The sequence below is a fragment of the Gallinula chloropus genome (assembly GCF_964237585.1).
Source record: "Gallinula chloropus genome assembly, chromosome: 1".
Lineage (NCBI taxonomy): Eukaryota > Metazoa > Chordata > Aves > Gruiformes > Rallidae > Gallinula > Gallinula chloropus.
This window is the reverse complement of record NC_140085.1, coordinates 176,665,732-176,692,825: the sequence shown is the minus strand read 5'-3', so window position 1 is coordinate 176,692,825 and position 27,094 is coordinate 176,665,732. Positions and strand designations below refer to the sequence as shown.

The 27,094-nt window shown below is 36.5% G+C and overlaps 1 protein-coding gene across 1 annotated transcript in view; it reads right to left on the bottom strand.

Annotated features, from left to right (window-relative positions):
* The window catches only part of DIAPH3 (diaphanous related formin 3), a gene marked incomplete at both ends in the record, with an annotated part of 231,898 nt that overhangs the window by 49,172 nt on the left and 155,632 nt on the right, over positions 1-27,094 (bottom strand). Inside the window, 2 exons of the mRNA XM_084266148.1 lie at positions 10,636-10,695; positions 11,094-11,189. Of these exons, the coding sequence (XP_084122274.1) occupies positions 10,636-10,695; positions 11,094-11,189 (156 nt within the window). The remainder of the gene's footprint in view (positions 1-10,635; positions 10,696-11,093; positions 11,190-27,094) is intronic.

Below are 27,094 nucleotides of genomic sequence, written 5' to 3'. Positions count from 1 at the left end.
TAATTAGAGGCCTGAACTCATTGACTATTAACAATTTATCTAAGCTATCTCTTGTACTGCATAGGTATTGTCCCTCTCTCCAGCCAGTATAAAGAGCCTAAGCTCCCTAAATTGTGTATCTATATTTATGAGGTATTTTATATCTTCAAGAGATGAAATACATACATTAATTTTGTGGGATCAGTTAAAAAATGCTTTAATACTGGCTATGCCAGAGTAATTAGCATTACAAAGCACTTCATGTGTATGGTGCTTTGATCCCACTGTTTTCACTGCAGTTGGAGATATTTGGTACATCAGTAAAACAGACTGAATGGATCTCAGCTGAAGAATCAAACAATGTAAACTGGGAAAAAACCCAAACAACCACCTGCTCCTCCAGGAATGATTTAGGACCGGAGGAAAGGATAGGGAACTTTACCAGCTTCTAGCTTTTTTAAAATGTAGTTCTCATTTAACATTATATCTATTTTTAAACACTGACAAAATTTAACAGAGTTCTCCCCAAGCTCTTCCATCAGCCTAATCTGGCATCATGTTCATACGGGTTATCAGCGTGTTTGGATTCATAAGATTGACTCACCCAGTTCTTGAGCTAATGATGGTGGAGCGAAAGATTAGAAATAATAAAGTTTTCTTTCTTATGAAAAAGATGGATCAAAGAAAATATTTTTATTTCAGAATGCAGGAAAAAAGTATATTAAATCTCCCTTCTCTGGTAATGACAGCAAAAATATGTACGCACTGAAATAAGAATAGGTCCTTGGATAAATTTCTCAAGACAAAGTTCTTATGGGAAGAGAAAACAAATTTCCCAAGGAACTGAAGTATTCAGGGAGGAATCTCTGTATTTCAAACTAAAGAAACATTAAAAAAAAAAGTTACCAAATGTAATATTGACTACACTAAAAAACAAAATTCCAACCTCACGTAAAGCTATAAAAGAAACAGAAACCTCTATGTAGGAGACCATTTTTTGTAAGATGTTTCATGTTATCATGTAATAGTTCCTATACTATTAACAGAGTGTATTCTGATCCCTTCTCCAGAGGCTAGAGAAAACAACTGGAAGAACAAATGTAGCCCATCAGTCTACACCGTAGAGATTTATTTCTCTGGCAAATATCTCTGTAGTACCTCAAACTGCTGCCTCTCAGTTAAGGCACGCAATTCTGATAATAATTTCTTTTGCTGTTAATAAATCCAATTACCAAACTAAAAGACCAGTTAAAAAAACGCTCTTCTGTTCATTAGCCCCTCTGCTCACAGAGTTCCACTGCAAATAACAAACGTTGCCAAGCCCAGTGATTCAAATATTCATATTGAATGGGGAAGGCTGATTAAGATTCCTGCCACAAAAATCCAGTGACTGAAGTAAAATGGATACCATGACCTGGAAGCACTCACCATGAAAACACCAGCCTATCAACTTGTGTCACAGTAAGCAGGCATTTGCCAACAAATAGTTTACCTGTGGTTCGACTAAGCTCTTTCATCCAAATGTTTATACAAGCAGTGATTTCATTCCATTCCATGCAACAAACACTTACAATATTAATACAATCTCCTCCATTTCCTGCTATTAGAATTTACTTTTTGGTGAAGCAGAAATTCATCACGTTTTTTAAATAAACCAAACTTGTCAGTCAATTGAGCAAAACAGGAGGCACATCATGTTTTCATATTATTTAAAATGCTTCCTCTATTTCTGTTTATCAAGATATTATTAAAAAATATATATTTTAAAAATATATGGTATTTATCAGAAAAGATGTGTTTATAGCTTCGTATAGGTTCCCAAAGGGCAAGGCAGACCTCAAATGACAAATCGATTCCAGATATACAAATAAATACCCTTTTAAATTAATTAATGCAGATTTTAGAAATAGAAAAGAAACCTAAGAAAGATCATTTATTGTGGTGTGGATACCCAGATTTGTTCCTGGACTTAAAGCTATCCTGCTTCAAGTAGACAGTCTGCTCAGAGCTGATTCAAGTATCTGTATGTGCACTGTACTGTAATGTACCATATACACTCATCTCTTTTCAAATACAAAGAAACAGGCTTAAAGCCTGAGAAAACAGATAAAAAAGAAAAACTCTGGAATAATTATTTGCCCATGCTGAAAATCTGCTGCGATTTCATTCCATTTCCCTGTTTATGACACCAAGTATTCTCGATGTTATCTTTTCAATTTCTTATTTTATCATTTTGCTATGCCACAAGGATAGAGAAAATCAAGGACTGCAAGTTTGAATACAACGTGATAAATTCACTCTTAGTTTTCTAAATCTTGGGGGTTAGATTTTTTGAAAATCAAAGGCAAATGCAGTCAAACTTGTAGGGTCAGACAAGAGTCTTTTCCTTGATTCTTCTATGTGGAGTTAGATAGGTAATATGAGACAATAAAGCATTACAAAAGCGTTTTCATTTTAAGATACCAAGACAAAATATTGTAGCAAAAAGAGCATGCCTACTAACAAGGTATTGCTGTGGTCTTTCAAGGAAAAAAGAGTATACATGAGCAATCCTGCTTGTTTTACAAATCTAGAGGAAGTAAAATCTGCAAGGACTTTGCATGGACTTCAGTTAATTTTTCTGTTTGGTTAAAATGATTATGCTTTAAAAAGTGGGTTTTTTTTTTCAGAAAAAACTTTACCATGCCAAGAACAAGGGTCAAACTGCTTTATAGTGCATGCTGAAAGAGAATAGACTCTTGACTAGCCCAATACCCCCGAAAATCCAAACAGACATCCCTGAAATTACTTCAAACTACAGCTTCTCATCTTAGATTTGTAAGCTACATCAAGACAGGAAAAGAGGAATTACAGTCTAACTACCTCACACTATCCCAGATCACTCGGTGTAAGTCTGACTATCATCTTTCCTTCTGCCACTCATGTGAAAGCTGTATTTCCCACTCTTCCTTTCCTTTACCACTTACGATCTCTGAGCCACCAAGAAAAAGTCTCTTGGGGCTTCTGATTATTTTGCTGGGTGATTGATGTTGATTTTGCCTTAGGCATGTACGACGGAAATACACAAGACTCATCTATTTTTGGAATGAAACAAAGATGATACTGTAGTTATCAGGCAACTTACAGATACAACTACAGGTTCTGGTTCAACTAAAATGCCAATTTCCTTTCAAAGTATTCCAAAACTTGAAAGTAAAGCTTCTAAGTGTTCCTGTCCCAACAAACGTAAGAAGCTGAATGATACCCTTGTTTTCCCTGCATCTATTCAATGTCCTTTATTTGTACCTTTGCAGAGCAATGGCTTATAGTGAAAAAAAAAATAACCAGGCAGAAACATAACTCCATTATTTTTTTTACACTGCACTTTTTTGCTCTGTTGTAACAACCACTCAAGAAAAAAAATAAAACTAATTTCTCCCAAAGGATGAAAAAAACCCCAAAACAGTAAGGGAACATATTCACTTACATGGTGAGAAGGGAAGGGAAGGGAAGGGAAGGGAAGGGAAGGGAAGGGAAGGGAAGGGAAGGGAAGGGAAGGGAAGGGAAGGGAAGGGAAGGGAAGGGAAGGGAAGGGAAGGGAAGGGAAGGGAAGGGAAGGGAAGGGAAGGGAAGGGAAGGGAAGGGAAGGGAAGGGAAGGGAAGGGAAGGGAAGGGAAGGGAAGGGAAGGGAAGGGAAGGGAAGGGAAGGGAAGGGAAGGGAAGGGAAGGGAAGGGAAGGGAAGGGAAGAAGGATTAATAAGTGTGCTTAAATAATTTCATATGTAATGTTTTGTGCTTTTTCTCTAGAAATTCTGAATTACTGACTAAACAATGTTGCAATAAGGAGACACTGCTTGAGTCACAAAACAGACTACAGTTAGGACTGATGTGCTATTTTTTTCCATCTCAGGTTTTGTTCCCGATGGGAGTCATTTGGCCAGGGAAAATTAATTTCTAATGCTCAGCTGATGGAACTTCCCTATCCAATATTTCTTTTTTTTTTTTTTTTTTTTAATTAAAAGAGATACATATAACCCCTTTATCAATACAAAGAGCATTATGGATGTTGTTCAGTTGGTAAAAACATAATTTATTCTATTTGTATCAGAGTTCATAAAGCCTTTGAAGAAAGAGGCAGGGGTTTAGATACTACTTGTTTTTAACTTTCAGAAAACAGAAGTGAAAAAGTCTGGTTAATTTATACCTAAAATCCTGTTTAACAAATATGGAAAAACTTAAAAAGTACTCTGAAAATGTCAGAACCTCTTTGCTATACAGATCAACTCAGTAATTGTCTTCGAATGGGAAGTTCTGCGTGACTAAACAATGCAAAGACAAATGTGGGTAAATTGTTGGTAATTTACAGCTCCTTTCCCAGATTTGAGATTGTCCACTGATGCATATTCAGAAGACTGCTCTGAATATATAACTTGCTTGCTGTAGCTTTTGGAAATCTGGTTACCTAGCTAGACAGTTCTGAAGCTGACATTTACTGTATGTGCAATTATGAAATATACAGTGTCACTGCTTTCAAATGTCACCTCTTTGCCACAGTTCTTATCTCGCAGAAAATGCCCTTGCCTCCCTTGAGAGAAGCGGTCTTATTCAACTAGTACCAATGAACACTGGCAAGATATTTACAAAAGCAATCATCCCTTCTGAGTGCCTAATTTGACATCTTCAAAGGGTCTCACAATAGGGATGAAGTCATCAGTCCTCTGGAGAATAAGCCCCATTATAAAGTGCACCTTGTCTCAAGGTGGCACCTAAAATTTTTAATCTTAAAAAGCTTTGGTTCTCGTTCTTGTCTATAATATGTTCACATATAATTCTTAATTATATAAGACACAGAATAGTAGGACATCTTTGTCATGTCATTCATGAGAGCTGATAATGGAAATCTCTCGAGAGGAGATAATAAAAGAGGAGTAATAAAATAGACACCTATTTTTCTGTAGGACAAATCCTTCACCAACTTTCCTAAATATGGGTAGTTCTTAAGTTGAGAGTGTGTTTTGTCTTATACTAAGGGCAAGTTAAGAAGATATGTTTTTTCTTTCTATACCACTGTTTTCACAGCAGTAATTTACTTCTAATTTGAAGCACCTTTTTCCATTTTAAGAGTGCTTGCATCCACTTTGCAGCATTTGGCGCTTAAAAACAAATAAAAAATAAATGGGTGTTTTATACCTCTATTTATGTCAGTCTTTATTATAAAGGTTGTTTTTATTAACTTTGTTGGAAAGGATCTGAAAAAAATAAATCAAACTTTGCCATTTTTCATCCAGAACTCTTCTTGCTGGCTGCCATCCCTTCTGACTTGAATACATTCTCCACTCCAGCATTTAATTACAAGAGAGGGAGATCACCAGGAAAAGAACCTAAAAACTCAAAATTAAGCATATTCTTAGATATTTTGGGGTAAATTCTTCAGGGCTATCTCTATGAGAGACTGTATGTGTATGCAACTATGGCAAAGCAGAAATAGGTCTAAAAAAAGAAATAAAACCAAGTCAATTCACTTTCCTTGTCTGGATATTTTCTTTCCCCCCCACACATGCAAAATTGACTCTTATGGTCACAGTTTCTTTGATCTCTGCTGTCTGCTCTAGGAAAAAAAAAATCTTTATAATAAACAGTGCAGATGGTTTCAGGGGAATTATTTCGGTTAGAATAAGCAGCAATTTTACTTGACCTATGAAGTCAATATTGAAGTGAAGCTTTGGTCTTAAAGTGGGAACAGCTGAGAACTACATTTTGTGGTTTTTTAATAGAAATCCTATTAAATGTTTTCATTTCATAACAGTGCCTACAGATGCTCCAAGTCTGCTGAGGAAACCTGCCTACTGAGAAAAACCTCACAAAGCTTTACCATTTTTGTTTTCCACAGGGGTTCAAATACTGATGGTGTTAGATCATACACAGAAAGAAGCGCTAACATATGCTAACATGCATAATGCCTTCGAAACAGTAACCACCATGAAGAACTGGTAGTCCTCAAGAACACATCTTTACTACTAAGTTGTACTGGGTAAAAGGTCATCTTCGCATGTTTAATTGTTAGGCACTCCAATGTCAGGTACTTCCTAATGCTCACTACACATAGCTGTGGAAAGGACAGCAACATACGCAGATTTACAAAAAAATAATAAGAACAATTTAGGTTGAACTGTCAATCATAGTTTGCTGTCATATACAGCAATGATGAAATAAAACACTGAGCCCTAAGTAGTTGCACTGTTGGTTTCAAGAATTAAGATGAGCCTGAGCTCACTGTCAGCTATGATTGTCAAAAATAAGGTAGCGGGGACACTAATATGAACCTCAGATGACAGTTCTATTATGAATAAGGGATGAAAAAAACCCACAGTGAACATGAAAAAAGGTTTTTCTTCTGCTTAATTGGGACCAGAATGATATTGCTTGACAAGGATTTTATTTAACAGAGGTGTTTAAAATGCTTCAGACTAAATGTGACATGAAAATTATTCTATTGTTTATAGATCTACTGAACAAACAGCCACCGTAATTACAACTATTTCCTACCATGGAAGATTTGAATATTGAAACAAGACCTTATTGTTACCTTTGGAGGTGTAGTCCACAAGGCAATTACTGATTACAACAGAAAGACTTCTTTCAACCTCTGCAGTCCCAGAAAGTAATCTCTCATTTTTTTAACCTCCATTTTATTGTATCTTTACTCAGCCTTTTGAACACAATAATATATATATGTAAATAACTGATAAACTCGAATCAGCCACAGCTATTAGCTGCTTGAAATGATCTTCTAATGTGCAAAATCCTGATCATTGAAAATTAAGTGCTTTCTTCTGCTCCCTAAATAAAATCAAAAAGCTCCCCTGCCAGATGCTACTGAATCAAAACCTTACCAAAGTACAACACTAAAACTATACTAATACTCTACTTGTGTCATAGACTGCTCCAAATGGGAATTGCAGCAAAAGCATATACCACAATATTTATTGCACTTTATGGCTCTTTGCAGTTAAAGCAAACCGTAACATAAACAAGTAGTTTGAACATACATGTAATTCAGTTGTTAATTTAAAAATACAAAGCACCCTGAGTGGAAACAAAGGAAATAAATATACCAATCATGTCAGCAAAAAACTTGTGAAAATTATTTGTATTCTTAAGGTCTTAGAACATTTCCAAGACCTAGTGATTTCAAATGTATGTTCTTTCTATTAGTTATGCAGCAGGGCTTTTCCTCAGCAAGAAATTATCTGACTTGATGGGCCTTGTCACAAGCAGAAAAAATACAATTGGTAATTCTGTTCACTGAAATAGAGTAGATTTAAACTTGACAAAAACCACATACCATGTTAGAAAGAGGCAATCTATTCAATAAAAGAAGAGTGAAGTAAGACTGAAAATAAAATAACACACCCAAGAGGCTGCGCTGGGATCCAGCACGAGAACAAGTACTCTTTTTTTAATCAGAACACTACCAGACCTTTCACTACCAGATCATGAAGAGAAAAATGGCCAGCAAATGGCTAATAGTCAATTAAATTTACTATCCCTCCTTTTGTTTTCTTTTCTTCTTTTTTTTGTTTCTTTCTCCCTTAAGCAGTCCACTTAGTTAAAGAAAACTATTTCAGTCTCAGTTCTAAAGTTAAGTAGCGTTAGCACACTCCTCTCTGTACTTTGCTTTATAGGGCTTGGGTCCACCTAATGAGAAAGTGATAGGTTGTCACCTTGAGCAGTATCATACTGAGGATGGCAATGGCAATGGTTAGACATTTCCTTCCCGCTTCCATTTATGTTATGGCTATGGACAAAGTGTGCATCCTGGCTGTATTTCTCTCCCTTGCAATCCCCTGTGAGACATGGACCTGCTCCCTAGTTCCACTCTATGCTTGGGTCCAATTTCTATTCCATTTTTTTCAGAGAAATAGCTTAAAGACCAAACTAGTTTTTATTCACTTACTTATTTTTGGCTTGTTTTGAAAGAGATTATCTAGAACTTGATGGCACCTGCCCAACAGAGACTGTTACAGTGAATAAAGGGCAGACATTTCATGTCATGGCTTCTAATTATTTCTGACTGCGTGATGAGTCAAGAAAGTTCCTCCTAGGCATGAATCTAGAGTGTGTGTTAATAAAGTATATCTATGACAAGTGAATCTGATAGTCTGAGCAGAATAAGCAGTTCCCAGTTAACCAATACAGCCAAAACCAGTACAGAGGCAAATAAGGAAAGCACCTGAATTGCTGCTTAGGGACATTTTTCAACCTGCACATATTTTAAGCTTAGAGTAAGCCAGTGGCTTTTTGCCATGATAGAAAATTTAGCATCCATCTGAAATTTTAGGTTGGGAAAAACAGCAAACCAAAGAAAGATGAAGTCAATACTTCTGTCTAATGCCATATCCTAATTTTTCTGGTGGGCTGAAATCACGGACTTCTTCTTTATACAGTGTTTATATAATAAACCATTTTGTACTGTATCCATCACTTATTCTACAAAGATACACAGCGAGAATAGGTTATTGCGTATGTATCTATATTAGCTCTAAAGTGCAAGAAAAAATGATGCAGAAGACAGTACTGAAAAAAACCTGGTATTATATAATGTTGATCTCAGAAACATAAAATAAAGAAACTTTATAGTTTTTGCTTTGACCGGCTACATTGTTAACTTCAGTGATGTTTTATTACTTAAAGATAAACTCTCATACTCAGGGTCTAGTATTCATTTTAGGTATTATGCAACCTACATAATTTCTGATCTTCCAAAAAGAAAGCTAATTCTCAACATACATAGACTTGGAATTGTGGGGGGGGGGGGAGGAAAAAAAAATACCTCCCAAAAAAGCTTACCTCAAAGCTGAATTCAATGACCAAACCAACCAATGACCATATATTTCTATCAAACAGTCCAAAAGGCTTTGGTAAGTGAACTCACCAAAATCGACACCAAGATTAGTGATTTGTTGGTTCAAGATAGGAAGAAGTTACATGTACTTACTCTGACAAGTGTCAACAAATGAAAAGCATGCTAATCAATTCATTAAATGCAAGCTCAACAAAGTATTATCCCATTCCCAAGCTCATAAAACAGGTGTTAAGAAAAGACAGATTCTTTTTAAAATATCTTAGAATCAGATTGTCTTAAAATGCTCTGTGAAAAAAATTACTTTGGTAAAACCAACAAAGAATCCAAGAGTTTATATTTACTGTTATCTCCAAATCAAATATCTGAACTTCAAATGTCACTACCAAATTATATCCATCCAATGTACAAGCTGGTCCCCAGGTTAGGCTAAGATTTTGCAAAATTAAAATCTTGAAGGGGTGGGTGGTTGTTTGCTTGGGTTTGGTGTTTTGGTTTCAACCCAAAACATAAAACATGTCCCTAACGTTTGTCCAGATGCAGTTAGTTTAAAAACAGGAAAATCCACTGTCTGTCCATAGTGGAGACAGACAGCTAGAATGGGTTGAGAAAAAACAGCATTCAACATACTTGTTCTTACAAGCAGAAACACTTAGAGGATAAATTCAGATGTGCTCTGTAGTCATTATTCAAATATCAATATGTTATGTGCTAGACAAGCATCTGTCAAATATACTCGAGTCTTCTTTGAGCCAGTTCCTTTAAGTGAATTAATTATCTTAAAACTGTCCTTCCAGCTCTTTCTTCTTTAATTTTGTGTTTAATAATGCCAAATTTTGTATGTTTGGGTTGGTTTTTTTTGGCTATAGACACTTAAGAAACATGAGGTTTAAGTAATATTATCAATTTGATGCCATCTGATTTATAAATTCTGCAGTGCATTTAAATACCAAAGGATAATGCATTCTACTTAAAACAACTAAGAAAGGAGGGGTTTTTTTCTTTAAGTTTCAATGAGAATGTTTCTTCAACAGAGGTACTACATACATGAACTTTTTCCCAAGACCAGTAGCTATGAGCTATTGAAAACAGTCACTCTGGACTCTTCAAGCTTAATTAAAACACAGCTAATAAAGTAAGATTCTGTGGATTGTCTAACACAAACAGAGCTAAAAAGCACCCATGCCCTCACTGTAAATTTTCAGATATGAGCGAGTCCTACTGATTACAGTGAGATAGTTCAGGAGTCAATGAATAAACCGAAGACTTGTGCTCAAAATCTAGAGAAATATTTTGCCATGAACTAACTTATTAATTTACTATTACTTTGCTGATACATCATCACTTTTGAATTATACTGGTAACTGATAGCTTAAACCATTCCAGCTATAGTATAAAAAACAAACAAACAAAAACCAAGACAAAGCAAAACACAATGTATGCAAGAAGTTCTCTGATTCTGTATCATAGGCACTTAGTAACATAAAATATTCTGCAATCTCCGCTTTCTATAATAGTTTCATAATCCATTACAAAATCCTGGCATAAGTGTCTTTAAGGATTAGAAAAGTACTATAAAAACATAACCAAATTTTAAATAAATAATAAACAAAGAAGAGCATTGCAAAGTAATCAATAAGAATAGTTTCAGGATGTAATATTCAGGTGATTCTTAAAAAAAGCAGATTCCGATAAGGTTTTAGTATTTCACAATGTAGAAAACTGAACAAAATCACAGTAGTCATTTGAAAGCACATATCAACTATGTAAGCTAAGTTAAGAAGAGCATGCAATTCATGAATGTGGTTCATTACCATGGTTACAGGCTTTCAGCACAGGCCGCTGTGTGGTTGGACTGAGATTTTGTGGTGTGTCTGCAAAAGCAAGGGAACAATGGAAATAAAACACATCTTGGAAAGTTACTGCAGTATTGTAACAACAAAATTAATTGACAAGTTCGGTATTTCTACGAGTAAAGTGACAGTTATGTACTAGTTAAATAATTCTATTTATTTGTGGGGAAATATGACTTTTACTTTCCCTATTCAACTCTACATCCTAAAAACTTAAAGGATATGTGGCTGCATCAAAAAGTCTTGTCATAATAATCAGGCTATGCTAAATCTAGCAAATTGTTACTGACATCAGCAAAACAGCCTGAACATCCCTCAGAGCTGTCATTGCAAGAAAGAATTAAACCCAATACTGTTTAAGTTCTAGACCACTGTTTCTAACTTTCTCTGGGAAATAAAATATAAACCAGAATATTCACCTTTAGACCTTGGTGTCCTTTTCCTTCGGTCTCGAAAAGCTGCACCTGACTGCAAGGCCTCCAAGAGGCTATCCATCACTCCAGTCTCCTCACCTTCTGTAAAGACAGAGAACGAACCCTCTGTGTTATCACAGTAGTATCAAGACATAAATAATAATAACAATAACCAGCAACAATATATTAATGGTATTATTAAAACCATTTATTTCAAGCTTATACCAGGGTTTTAACGTTCACAAATTACTCTCTTGCAATTAATCACAACAGATTCAGTCCTCTATACATGGAACCGGGCCAAATTTTATTCCATTCATTTCACATTCCTCTTTCTCTACACTGAGAGTCAAACACAGTTTTAAGTGAAATGTCATTTCACTCATATTTTCATTTCAGAACCCTTTTGCAACTGCAAATAATCAGTTTCATGTCAGCTTTCAAGAGCTGTCCCTTAAACGATTTGCTGTATTAGACAAGAGATCATTTCAGTTATTGTTATAAAAAGTTGAAATTGTTTCTCAGCAGGAAGCTGAGTGAACAATATTGGACTGGATAGGATACAGAGTGATATCCATAGGTAGCCTTAATCAAAATCCATTTTCTCTTCATATTTAATAACCTCTGCCCAATATTAAATAATTGATGTTGTTCAGAAAAAATTCTACTCTTGGTATTACAAGCATACATATGATATCCCCCTTAAAGAATTACAAATGTAACTGTGAGATTATAATTAAACACAAGCAATAAACACCCTACTTCCATTTCCTCAAACGAACACGTAAGAAAATCTTAGATTTTTGAATGTTGTTAACCCCTTGTGTCATGCCTGGGAGGACAAAGAACACATCGTCAGGGATTTACTACGTGACCAAAAAATCACCACAGAGGAACAAAGGATTACATGATAGAAACCTCATTACGCCTCACAGGGCGAAACTCCCCAGGTCAACACATACCTAAGATACAGTCAGATACACCACATGATTCTGCACTTATTGCTAACAATGAGTAGTCAAATCAGGTTCTAAAAGCGCTGATGGGTATAACAAGATGCCACAACATTAAATTCTGAAAGCTCTAGACTACAAGTAAAGAAGCAAAACAACCTTCTCAATCTCAATATGGGGGACAACTATTATGGAAAATGTTGCTTTCCAACACAATTTCTATTTGCTTCCCTCCTTAAACTAAATTCCATCTTTCAATAAGCCATGAAGGATCCTGGCATCTTTCCAAGGCAAGTGGTATCAAGGGCAACAAAACTAATTCAGACCAAAAAAAAGCTCAAAGTTGGAGAGAGGAAGGTCTGGCAAAGTACTGTCAAATCAGCATGGGCCAAAACATGACACATTTTTCTGTCATTATTCTACCACTACATCAAGTTGAATCTAATTTGGCTTCTGAGAACCCTAAGCCTGGAAAGTAAACTAAAAAAAGGCACAATACTTTGAGATATGCAAATAATGTTACCAATTCTAAAAAAAATAATTTATTATCTCAAAATTTGAGCTCTTCTGACCACAAATTAAAGGAAAATGTTTTTCAAACATTTAAAGTGACACAGTGGCAAACTCCTCGTAAAACAGTAAGACTTTATAGATACAAAAATGCTATAGAAATACACATATAAAAATATGTAAAGCTCACAACAGATTGACTCTAATTTAAATTAGATTTTCATAAACACTTTTGTCACTTTTTTCTATTATAGCAGCGACTACTTTATTATTTACAGAAGGCCCAACACTGGTTATTCTAAAATCTGGTTTTGTGCAATTGTACTATAAATTGCATTTAATTAAAACTTCTGTTCCTTTTGCTTGTGGTTTTCACCCATTCTTTAAATTCTGTTAATTCTACATTTATATTTGTGTTTAGAAAGTGATTTTTGTTTAATTTTCATAATTTAAAAAAAAATCAAATATATAAAATAGTCCTCTAAGGATAACCCTCTTCCTTACTTGTATTTACTTCGCTGCTCTCCCAAGATACTGGTTCTTGAGACATCCAAACTGTAGTCAAAGAAAGCCCTTAGAATCACAGAATCATTTGGGTTGGAAAAGACCATTAGGGTCTGAAGACTGAAATACAGATATTTTTTTACCTCTTGCTTTGCATTTCCTATAACATACTTTATTACACTAAACTTTGCTCTTTTATGACTAATGACCTAGATGGCTTGGATTGTACCTTAAAAAAGTTAATCAGATTATGTATTCAGCTTCCTGGGGTTTTTAGTTTGTTCTGCTTGCTTGTTTGTTTTGTGGAGGGGTTTTGGGGAGGTTGGGTTTTTTTGTTTAACTTTTTCTCCATCTGATGTCATACAGTTCTCTAAAATACTTAATGCCTGGAAAGAAAACACTCAGTGAATAGTTTGAAACGGAAGTTGAAGAAATTTTGAGGCAAATGCAAGATGGATGTTGGAAGAAAGTTACAAGCATTTTGGGTGATAGTAATATAAAAAAATAAAAAATGAATAAAAGCATAGCTACAAAAAAAATGATAGATGTTTATGGAAAAGAGTTCATAGGCTTTGTTTTAGGATCTAGGAATAACAGAAGAAAAATTTCAATCCTATTTCAGCATGTCATTTATTTCCTTTCAAGCCTATCCAAGACTACTGTGAATTTCATAGTTACTTCAAAAACTTAACAGTTTTCAGTAGAAAAAATCTTGGTGCATAATCGGCTATACTATAAAAAGACACATCAAATAAATAAATTTTAAATAATGGAATAGAAATACTGCAAAACCACAACTGATTTTTTTTTTAAGCATAGCTGGAACATTTATGGGTAGTATCTGGTTTTCATACTTATCTGAAATATACTGCAGTCACAAACTGGATTATAGATTAGTACTTCAATTGACATGCAAAACAGTTAATAACAGAATAAGTGGAGTATAGAGAAAGTTGAATTAAAAACTCCTCAATTAGTTTTCCTGTATGCATGAATGTATTGAAAAAAGTTAACCACTGCAAATAGAAGTCTTCATAGTTAATAATCTATGTAACCAAAACATGCAGAATGCCTGTTTTTTAAACTCCTATACCTTCAGTCAGGCTCCAAATGCTCCTTTTTGATGCCTACATCAACAGCTGACTGTGATGCCTTCTACAAACTTAAACACAGCTGTCTATTAATATCCATACTACCTATAATACTGCCCAAGTTCATATGATGGAAAGTTTAAGAAATGAAAGTGTACCGTGCAGTATTTTAGAAATCTTTTAAATTGCTCTGGGAGAACTGCATACAATATTGCTACAGTGATAGTATAAGAGTCGCAAATATTGTTCAATATTAATACTTCCTATGGGACCTTTAAATCGGCTTTCACAGGCTGCTGCAGACTGCAGTCACCAGTCCCAACTGGCTTCCTAATTAGTCAAGTGTATCAATCTTTTGACATCCTAGAACTACTAGTTCCAGTTGGCTTGCAGATAGCTACATAACCCACAGTGATTCCTTTGAGAAATATACCCTTTTATGATCTAAACGATCTCTTTTCCTTCAATTGCGGAATAGGAGATTTAAATACTTTTTAATATCATACCTAATTAAAACTCATACAACTGTCTTTTAAATACTATCTAAAGCAGAAGTAAACTTGCCAAAATAGCTGGTAAGTTTTGCCCTTGACATTTCTGTGCCAATTCAGATATAAACTACATAATTTCATAATTAGGTCTTTAAAATGTTAAGAATATTAGAGATCCTTCTCCTTTAGTGTGCTGAGTATCATAAGCTTTAGAGTACAACTTTCAGTATGTCTTATAATGATGGGAACAGATACTGCATTTTGTAATGACTCATGCATTTTATGTACTTATTAAGGAACAAATGATATATACCGGAATTCCAGGAGCAGTACTCCACTGACACGATGGAATCACAAGTATCATTAGCAACATGGTTTTAAAACAAGGAGTTATGCAATGAGATCACTTTTTGTATTGGGTCTGGCTGAGATGGAGTTCCTGGCCCCCACAGCAGCTCTCACAGCCCTGTGCCGTGTGTTGCTAGACAGAAAGGTGTGGTTACTGCTGACCAGCGCTGGCACAGCACCAAGGCTGTATCTACAACATCCAACCCCCCTCAACAGCGGGCTGGGCAAGGTCTTGGAAGGGAATTCAGCCAGGACAGCTGACTTCAACTGACCAGAGAGAAATTCCATACCATATGATGTCTGCTCATCAATAAAAGCAACGAGAAAGGAGGAGAAAAGGGGCACATTTGTCATTTAGCATGTTTGTCTTCTGGAGCAACTGCTACATGTACAGAAAGCCCTGCTTCCCCGAAACTGGCCAGACATTGACTGCTGATGGGAAGGAGAGAATAGATGTTTTGTTTTCCTTTGTGTCTGCACACAGTCTTTTGCTTTATTAAGTGTCTTTATCTTGACCCGCAAAGTGGTTTTTTTTCCCATTTTCTTTTCTCCCCCAACTCCTGTCCTGCTGAGGAGGAAAGTGAAAGAGCAGTTTGGTGGACACCTGGGGTACAGATGCCGTCAACTCACCACACTTTAGATGAAAAAATATTTCATTTTTACAGTTCCCCTGCTTCTGTCCAACATAAACTGAAACATCATGCTCAACACTAGGACTCCAGAAGTTCATTTCACCAGGAGAAAAACATGTAATAATATATCCTTTTTCTCTTTCAAGGAATCTCAAAGCCTTATTCAGCTACTCCTTTAAAAAAACAAAAAACAAAAAAACCCCAAAAACACCCTGCTTTTCTTTTTAACTCTTAATAAGAAAAATACTAAGGAGCTTCAGAATAAAACAAACCCAGAATTATTTACCATGGTTTCTGTTGATGTTGCCTACTCAGTCTGTGCACTTAAGAGATTTATCTACAGAGACACTGACTGTCATTTTCTGCTGGGATCTATTTATGCCACAGCAATTACATACAGCTTTTTGTTATGCTATAAGTACTGGAAAGAAACATGTCCTAAAGCAAACTTCTGAATACTAAAGCCTCATCTGAAATTAAAACTGAAGAATTTGGACAAATGTATACATTAAAAACAGACCCTAGTTTTTGATAGCTATAACAGAAGGGTGCAAAAACTTGAGGGCTAACTCATCAACTTATCTGAATTAGCAAAGTCTTTAATTATCTATCATCTTCAAATTCAAGATTTTATATAAGTTAAAGACAAACTTAGAGTGCTGCACCTACTGGATTTGTTTGTCTTCTCTGAAGAACTGAGTCCTGATCTTACAACTTGATAACTACCAGAATTAATATTTTTTATTCTTGCTTAACTAGATTATAAACTGTTTCCCCCCTCCATCATCTCTGGATATAATTCAGGTTGGATATACTGTTCCCTGGTTTTGATCAGGTAAAATTTAATCCCTTTGCAGCCTTCTTCCAAGTTTAGCTACATCGTGTGTAGTGCCTTAATGTTCAAAACTTTCAGAGTCAACCAAATACCCATCCTGGGACAATGACAGCAGAGACTTTCCTAAATTATTCACACAAGGTGAAGGTGAAAAAAAAACACGGATGCATCTTTTATATTTGTTAATGCTGCATATTTACTTTCAAGTCCTGTATTCTTGTATAGTGATTGATTTTGACCAGTATAGCCTAGAAAACAATGTTCAGCTGACTAAAGGTCTCCATCTGAGCAAAAATTGAAAGACCATTCTCTGAATGTCACAAGACAAAAGCTTTTGCAATGGTATAGAGTTGAGTGACTTAAGCTACAGGGAGCAGAACAAGAGATCACAAAGGGAGACAATTTCAGCCATTAGTGCTGAAGCTCCAATATTCTGGATTGGTTCCACCCTTTAAATCTCAAGACTCTCAGGCAGCCAGATTCAGCCTTATGTATGAACATGTCAGAAGACTTTTTGAAGGCTCCTATATTGCCAACAGAAAAATACAAAGCCATTTTAAGTTCCAGAGAAGGGAAGGTTTCAAAATGTTTAAAAATGTGACTGCCTAAACTCAGACTTCATTCCAATGAAATTCAGATACAAACTTACATAGAAACTGTGGGTGGATGTTAAAGGCACCTTTGTCCAGAAAATGTACAGCACATACAGACTTCAACTTGAACTTGATCCAAGGCTTTTTCTGGTAAAAGCCATATCACTACTCAGAAAACCCTTACTGACAGGTGAGTGAAGGAATACACGGCCATAAGTCCAAGTTTCAGCTAAGGTGCAGACTGGAGTCATGACACCGGTTCCTTTGCCCCTAATCAAGTCTTGCAAGAGCCTTGTTACATTACAGTGAGGAAAAGAAAATTTCCAACATACAGGTGCAAAGCAGAAATAGCTGCAAAGTGTGCCTTGGATGGACTTGCTGAAAGGACAGTTCCTTTTAGATTTAAAAAGTGTTAAATACAGCTTTTTGCCAGAAATATCACCATTCACTTGTCTCTCCTCAGCAGTTAATTCAGGAGAAAGGGACGCACCAGCCCTTCCCAAAAGTGGAAGACATTTCTATCTCTCACAGAAATCACATAAACAGTCTAGTCTAGAATCAGAAGAGTCAGTTACATTTCTTACCGATGCCCAACACAAAGTAGTAAGCCTCTGCTAGTGCTTCAAAGCCCTAGGCAAGTGTACCATAACGAGGTATGATTTCCACTAATGACCCATTCCATAAATCTTCTAGCTGATGGGAGTGGGTTTTATGCCATCTAGTTTGCTCTTCCTGAAACTGTTCCATCGATGAGCTGTCCTAAAGTGCTTTTACGGTACGGAAATAGAGTTTGACTCTACGCGTGTGAGTGAAAGTGTGTCCCAAGTTCAAAAGAGCAGAAAACAAGTGCAATGCAAACTAATGCATCCTGCGTGCACTCTGAAAGACAGCTGCTCCTTTCGAACTGGTTGCTGAAATTAAGGTCAGTAACTCACACCATAAAAAACAAACTGTGTGGTTTAGAGGTGTTTCTGCACCACAGCGATACAAAACTACTTCAGTGACGTAAGTTATCTATTTCTGCATCTCAACTGGATCACAATTCCCCATTTAAGTATGTGAAATCATCTTAATATTGAACTTTATTATAAAAATGTACAAATTTCTGATGTTCATCATGAGTCTATAAATCCCATTCTTTCTGGGAAGAAAGCTGCTGTAATCTCATATTCCACAGGGATTATCCAGGATCATTTATATTGTTTCCAGATCCTGTAAAACTTTGTCAAAGGAAATTTTTCTCTGAGAGATCACAAAAAAAAAATGTTTTCCTGAGGTAAATGTGACTTATATAAGCATAAGGAAAAAAAAAAGCGCCAAGCATTTGGAGTACCCCAAGACTTGATACCAGGGCCAATATTTGTAACCTTTTCCTTCATGTCTTGGATGATGGAACAAAATTCAGAGTACCAGCTGACACACTAGATAGTCATACTCCCATTCAGAAGGACCTTGACAAGTTGGAGAAATGGGTAGACAGGAATCTTAACGAAACTCAACAAAAGACCTGCATGTGATGAGGTATAATCCCATACACTAGTGCAGGTGAGGGAAGTCTGGCTGGAAAAAGTCTTTTTAAAAAAATAATGTTAGGGGTTCTGGTGAACAACATTGACCATGAGTCAGTATTGTGCCTTTGTGGCAAAGATAACCAAAGAAAAGCATTGCTAGTAGGTCAAGAGAGATTATCCTACCCTCTGCTCAGCAATGGCGAGAGATACCTGCAGTGCTTGGTCCAGGTCCAGGCTCTCCAGTACAAGGGAGGCACAAACATGTCCACAGTCAGTCAAAGGCCACAAAGATAATCAAGGGGATTAGAGTATCTCTCATATGAGAACATGATGGGAGACCTGGGACTGTTCAGCCCAGAGAAGATAAGGCTATGGGGAATCTTATCAATATATGGGAGACTGGGTAGGGTGTAAGATGACTTAGCCAGACTAATCTCAGAGGTGCCCAGAGACAGTGTAGGAGGCAACATACACAAACTGAATTGCAGGAAATGGCATTCAAACAAGATTTTTTTTTTCCTGTTGAGAGTGGTCAAATGCTAGAACAGGTTATCCATCTACAATGGAAAATCAAAACATGGGTACAGCAAAAAAGAGTTTACCCTTCTACCACATCCACAGAGAGTAACTAACATTCTCAAAATGAAATTATTTATCTACATACACACCTACTCACTCATCAACTCAAACCCACTGAATATTTAAGTAATGCATTATATATTGCATTACCTGATAATATTTTTAAAAGACAGTTTAAAGACACAATCCTCTTCTAGTCCTTTTTCTATTCTCTAGGGATGTTGAGAATTTTTAGAGGAAATATACAAATGCTAAATTAAGCAGAATGCTAAGGTTTAGTTACATATATTTAATCTCTTATAACCAAACCAGTTCAACCATATGCACTGTTATCAAAGATTAAAATTTGATAGGACAGCTAATAGTGAGAACTGTTGGTTACATATGAAGAAGTCAGTCAGCAAGTTTCACTGTTAAAGAATGTTTTTTCTATTTTCTTTACAGACCACAGCTCCAACTCCAACAACACTGACAAGAACACAGCTATTCTGCTCTCCAGACTAGCAAAAATCTAGTATTTTCATTAGTGTTGTTTGATAGAGGGAAAAAAAAAACCCAAATCAAACCATCTATCATTGAGACATCTGAATTACAATTTAATTTGGAAATGAGTTTAAACCACTCTAGTAGCATTCATAAATGAACATATCTTCTTATAAAAATATATATAGCTAAATATCTGTGTATGGGCATGTACGGTTACTGTGTGCCTCTGATGGGAGTTCACTGAGCACAGGGAGAAACATTACTATTTCCACTCAAATTCATGAAAAACTGATAAATCACAATATAAGCACAATGATCAGTCATACTGGCAGTTGTGCTACAGAGATGAGGGGCTGGATTATATGACTGAGCGTAATCGAAGGAAAGCTTCTGGGCAGCTTTGGGTGGGGGGCAAGACCCTTTTTGTTTGGCTTTGGCACAAAATACCCAGGAAGGTCAGATCAAAGGTTCACCTAGCCCTGCACCCTTCACACCCTAGTAGCCAATAGCAGGCATCTATAAAAAGGACAGAACAAACACATAATGACATTTCTGGAATGGTCTCTTGGACTCCAGCAGTCTGTGATTCAAAGACTTCATACTTGCATTTAATAGTTTTCAGTGGATAGAAGCTGCCAGAGAAATCAAGGAACTTTTGTCAGCAAGCTTCAGAGCAGGAATATTTTGGTATGCAGTAACAAGACTGTACTTCTGTACAACCACTGAGGTATTGCTGAGTGAAGATAAGCGTCACAGTGAACAGCATAGAAATAGAAGCAGCAGCAGACTGAGTTTGAAGGAAAAGTTGCAGACATGACCTTCTCTTCCGCTAGCTTTGCAACAATGACAGAGGAGGTTCTTGGCTCTTTTACAACCTTGGACTAAGGCAAGAAAAAATAAAGCATAGCCTCCAATGCTTTAGTAAGGATATTTATTCCTCCCCTCCTCTGCAACTTGAGAGAAGAAACTTTTCATGATTCAGAAGAAAGGGAAAGAATAAAAGCATTTACACATAGCAGGAGCGAGAGTTTAAAGAAGACTCTGATGTATACCTCCTTATGTGAGGTAGTATTTGGAGTAGGAAATGCTTACTCAAACCAAAATCTATTACTTGCATAAATGTTAGAGCTCTTAATCCCAAAGGTGGCTCCAGAGATTTTTTTTTTTTTCTTTTTTCTTGGTAAGGACATTTTATAGTTGCAGCATCCTCTTCACATTGGTTTAGAAGTCTTACTGCTACAACATAAATGACAAGTCCTACAAGAATATTAATCTACAGACATTACTTTAATGACCCTTAGATTCTTCAACAATTCTGTTCATTTTGACTATTTCTCACTCTCACATATACAGCCTCTCCTTATTTTTTTCAGGAGCTTTGTGTAAACCTCAGTTTTACAAATACCCTTGAGCTACTATCTCCAAAGGTTCCACTTCTAAGTAAAATTTTCAGACAGAAAAATAACTGTTTCTTCTAAACATCTTGTTCTTTTGGAGCTGCTATTTGAACAAATGAATAGTGGCTGCTGCATTCTGAGCCCAGGAGTTGCCAACAAGTGAATGAGCTATACAGATCTAGGACCTTCGAGACCTTGTTAGAACATGATTTGTGACTATTAGTTGTTGGGTTTTAATTTATACACATTCAGATAATTCCGTTTTTCTTGCACTAAAAAACATCCAATTCCCTGCATATCTATGTTCCAGTGTGAGACTTGGTCAGGTTTTGCTGTATCCCATCTTTGCGCTGGCTTCTGCAGATGTATCACATGTTGCTTCTCGGGTCAATTGAACATACCTGCATTTTACCATTCTCTGTATCATTTTCAATCACAGATGTGACAATTATTCTCGAGGGAACATCTGTTCTCAGTAATTTACACTTTGTGAAAAACAGTACAGTTGCAGCTCAGAAACAACTTCCATACTTAGTGATTTACCAAGTGTGGCACATCCTTTCTGGTGGATTTGTGGTCTATGTCTGTCACTACTAGTTCCTCATAAATTCTAATTTATTTTTTTTACAGGCATAAAGCAAAATTAGATCTACTTTGCAAGCTTGTCATCAGCTTACTGTCCATTAAGTATTAACATGAGTATGTATTGAGTAGGGAACTCTGTTAGGTCCCATAGTTCTTTTGTGTTCATCATTATTTAACAAGAGAGGAAGAAGATAAAATCCTCACAGTTATGGAACAGATTTGTTCCTCAATCACTTCATTAAAAAAAAAGCAATCCTTAAGAATAATTTAGGTAACAAAAAGTGATCTCAGGAATCCTCTGGGTGAAAAGGGTCCAATCTTAAGGTAAGTGGAGGCCGTCATGGCACAACTGGAAAGAGTTATCAGCACCAGGGGGGAACTGAGATGAGCAGAGCGCTCAAAATTCCAAAAGGGGAAACTCCCAGGAGAAGACAGCCCTTATACAACTCACCGGATATTAATATTATACCCTCAGGATTTCTTTATATAGTCTTATAAAAACTTTTGTCCTCTTCACAACAAAACTAGCTGCATAAAATAAAACACATACAAACCCAAACCCACCCAAAATCTCGCAATAAACCTACTATTGTCTAAAACATGTATTTTTTCAGGGAAGTAGCCCAGCAGACATTTTGAAACAAGTTATCAACATACATTAGAAACTACTGATGTAATCTCAGTTATAATGGAACATGAGCAGATTTTTATAATCAGCAACATTTGCAGTCCCTCATTCCCCTCAGAGGAAAGGAATACTATTAAGAAGTATTGATTTTCCTCTCCCAGTGAGAAGAAATTAATAAAATAGAGGCCTTATGAACTTGAGCTAGGGAGGGAAAATAAGGCCTTTGAGGCTACCTACTAAGATGAGTAGGTTTGGGGATTTTTAAAAATTTATCTCTAAGGCAATCCCTTTTATCTGTCGGAATCTGAATTTTAATTACCTAAGTACATTTACTATCTTCATTGTTTCAAATGTCAGTGCTGGGATCCATGGCATCCTTTTGTTTTGCAGAACACAAAAGAACTAATGAAAATATTCATACTGCACAACTCAGCAGGCAGTAATGAAGTAGTAAATGTTTTAAGAACCAAAACCTAAAACACTTTTAGCAAGTTTGAGAGACATGACTTTTTTTTTTCCAAAACCAGATAAACAATCTAAAACCTCTGCAAAAATAAATGCTGCAGAATTGACTGCAAATAAGGTCATAACTGTCCAAATGAACTGATAAAGATGGATTTAAAACCAGTTACTCATGATAAAAGTAAACTGAGTAACACAATTGAAAACAAACTAATACTCTAGATTGGAAATAAGATGTTTAAGACAACATTTTGGCATCACTTCACTGCTTTTGCGTAAGAAAGGGCAGCCTTTGTAAATAACTACTGATTAAAGCAGCTTGTTACTTAAATAGTATTCAAAGTAAGACACAATGAAGATGCCACAATGATGGAGTTCTCAATTATATTACAATAAATTTAGCTGGTGTTATCACAGTTATAGAATTCTTTACACTGTGATAAGATCAAAATAATTGATTGGTGTGCCTTCTACTGAGAATCTGAACAGCATGAGAAAGCATGTATCTGAATGTTAATAGTATGCAGACAAGTGGCATTTACATAAAGATCCCCTTCCACTGGCTATTTACCATTGGAGCGATAGCATGTGATAGTTTGAACTGGCTTCGCAGAAGCAAGTAAAGGAATCTTATAGACAAAGCATCTCGTGATGCATCTCACTTAGTATCCAGGGGAGTATTTAGAGGACAGATTTTAATATCACAAAAAGGAACGCTAGAAGTAGGTATCTTTGAGGTCTCTTCCTACCCAAACCATTCTGTGATTCTATGGTCATAAATCTGAAAATACCAAGTACTGTTCACTGCTTAGACATTAAAAATTTTTAGTCAGTTTCACACTTCAAGTTAGGATGGAGCTGAAAGGGAAAATATGGAGCTGATATTTTAGTTATGAAAACTTAAGACTCTCAACCTTCTGCATCAGTGAATTGTTTGGAAACATAGGCCTCACTAAGATCTAAACTAGAGACTGAGGACTGTAGTAAATTACAATTTAAAGAGATCTAAATCAGGCATTGGCTTCAGGTCCAAGTCTCTAAAAAATACTTGCATGAGAGTAAGTCAAACAATTCCATGTAACAACAAAAATCTACAGACCTATTAGCAGAGGTCCAAATTTATATTTTAAATCTACCTAAAATATTAAGTTTTTTTCTGAAAGACACTGCACTGCATATTGAAAAACACTACGTATTTCACAACCTACAGACCACTGACATAAATAATTATATCTGAAATAGAAAAAAATCCAAACTGAAAACAATTACAACTTAGCACATAGTCCACATATTTAATTAATATCCTATCAACCCTGAACGTGGTGTAACAGTAGTCTGATGCAGTGTGTCGTGGTTCAGCCCCAGGCTGAGCACCCTGTGCCGCTCGCTCACCCTTCCACCGAAAGGGAAACAGAGCCCCCATGGGTTGGGATAAGAACAGTTACTGACACAGCACCGTGAAAGGGGAACAACAACAGAGCCATGGCAGAATTCACACACTCACACACAAGGTGTTAACACTGAGCACTGCACCGATGCAATTACTGACCCAACACTCAACCGCACTAGGACTGCCCCTGAGTAGTAATGACCTGTCCCTGCTGGACCAGCGTGATGTCATGTGGTTTGGAAAACAGCCAGGGACAACTTGGCTCACCTGTCCTGGCCAGAACCAGGACATTATGGATGACAGAGTGTAAGCTATGATCTAGACAGCTGAATTGTCACGCATATATCAAATGCACAACACAAGCTGAGAAAGACTATTATTGTAAGAGGGCTGGTGTATTGCAGGACCACATCAGATAACATATTTGCAGTACATGTAAATTACTACTAATGAAATTACTGTTTTCAACCAGAAGGAACTCCCTCCCTGCTCAAGTATTTTAAGCTAAAAATCAGGAGTTACTGTAAACCCAGAATAATTTGCCTTTTCAATTAATACAATCTTTGTAGTGCTATCTAAACCTGGTATAGCACAGTCCCAATGAGCTATATGCAACTTACTGGCTCGACTCATATATTTAGTAGATAATAATAAAATCTCTATTTTGGTACATATTTCTTTAAGATCTTAAGGTTTTGTGTGCAAAAAAATAAAGTCAGCAATACCATCCAAACAGCTAAAAACGTCTGCAGTATTATGTAGGTCACTTCTATGCAAAGAAATGAATCACCCTTTCCTCCACCTTATGCAGCTGAAGGTGGCACCATAGGCACCAAAACCCTTCCCTTCAAGGAACTTCCAGAAGAAGATGAAAGCCGAAGAAAACCAAAGAGCAAAGAAGAATCTAGGACATGTTAAGTATCTGTGTTGTAAATGAAACCAGTGGTTAACAGAACAAGTTTAGGATGATGATATAAATCCTGTTTAAGCATTAGGTAGCAGCTGAGGCCTTGAAAGGTATGGGCACAGGCTGAAAGAAGCAGCTCCTGAGCTATAAACTAGTCACTAATGGCCAATTAACAGTCACTGAAAAAACCCCACAATCTCAAGCATTGGGAAAAGACTGCTTTTACATTAAGAAAAGCAGCAGTTAAGTAAGGGAAAAACATCCAGATGAAGGCACTGAAGTGGCCTGGGTAATTAACACCCCCTGAAGGATTTTGCATTCTGTAATCAAGACAAGAGGTTTGGGGACTGTCTAGAAACAAAACCATTTTAGAAAAAGATCCCGACCGGGACTGGGGAAGGAAAGATGGTAGAGAAGAAAAAAAAAACCCAAAACCCAAACACTTCTGTTCCAGCTTCCCTTGCAGAAGACCTCTCAAGTTTCAACATGTCATCTTGTCAACTGAGACCATCACTGATATCCATCATCACCAATTCTACAGTATCAGCTCCATGGGATTTAATATTCACATCAAAATTAGGACACGTTAAGGACTGACTGCTTTGAATATGTACTGGTAGTGATTGATTGTAAGAACTAATCTGTAGTGATTAGAATTGTTTTGGTTGGAAAAGACCTTTAAGATCAAGTCACACTGTTGGCCCAACACTGCCAAGTCCAACCAATAAACCATGTTCCTAGGCATCACAACTCCATGGCACAGGTACCTCCAGGGATGGTGACTCAAGCATTTCACTGGGCAGCCTGTTCCAATGCTTGACAAGCCTATTAGTGAAGAATTTTTCCCTAATATAATGATAAATAATGCATAAGACTTAAGTTATTAGCATAACCAGTGCTGTTATGATTGTCAGTCCAGTAAAGTGGGGTTGATTTTTTTGGGGGGGTGGTTTATTTTTGTTCCTGCTGTTGTTGTTTGGGGTTTTTTTTGTTTTGTTGGTTTGGTGTTTTGGGTTTTTTTTTTAAAGGCTTAATAAAAATAGTTAAGAAAGTAAAGGGACATGTAGCACAGAGGCATCCCTAACCTTCAGGTCATTTTCAGTTAAAAAGCACTGTTACTGAAAAACGAAGAGTGGAGATGCACAGTACACTATGATCTGTTCACCAAGGAAAAGAAAAGAGTCTTGAAGTTAATACATGTACTCTTATTTTTTTTTCCTCTTCAAGTACACACCTGCTTGAATCTTAGAAAATAGTTTCTAGGATGGTGACATCAATGAGTTTTCACCTACTCCATTCCAGCAACAATTGAAATAATGTTTCTACAAATCCAACATCCGATCTAGCCACCATATAAATAAATGTTATGCAGCAAAACTCAGCTGTTCAAATGTCACTCTCCAGGTAAGAGTGTGGAGGAGACCGAATAGACCTTAAGGTTGTTTGGATGCCCCCATTTCCCTTTTCGTCCTTGTCGCCACCTTCACAAGAACTGTTTGGAACATGTGGAACTCAAAGAGGAACTTCGTTACACTTCAGAGATACAGGTCTCCAGAGCAAACCAAGTATGTTTTAAACATATTTAAACCACAGGAAAAAGGACTGTCTAAGGACTAACTGCAAATACCATGATAACTGAGTGAAAGTTAAAGGTGTGGGGGGTAACCTTGGTAACCTTTACCACCCACCCATAGGCCACGGCTCCAAGAAACCCACAGTCTCAAAATGTCCATCTTTTGACCATGCTTGCTAATTTACATATGACAGATGGAGCTTATGCAAATGAAGAAAGGAAAGATAAACATAAAAGAACAAGGCATGGAATTGGTGAATCTGAGTCACCTGTCCCTCCTTTTGGACCAGGACCTGTCAGAGTGTTTGGGTATTTTGACAGAGGGAGGACCTGGTGAGAAATTTGTCAGTAGGTCAGATGTAAATATTCTGTGACTGATTTACAGATTCTTAATGAGAAGACAATTTTTGAACTTCATGTTACTCTTCCATCAGAATCAGAGCAACGTTATGTCTCTTCAAGTAGCAAATAGTTTCAACAAGGCAGCTAAAATAATAAAACCCCCTGACCCCCTGCTTTTCATACCATTGCT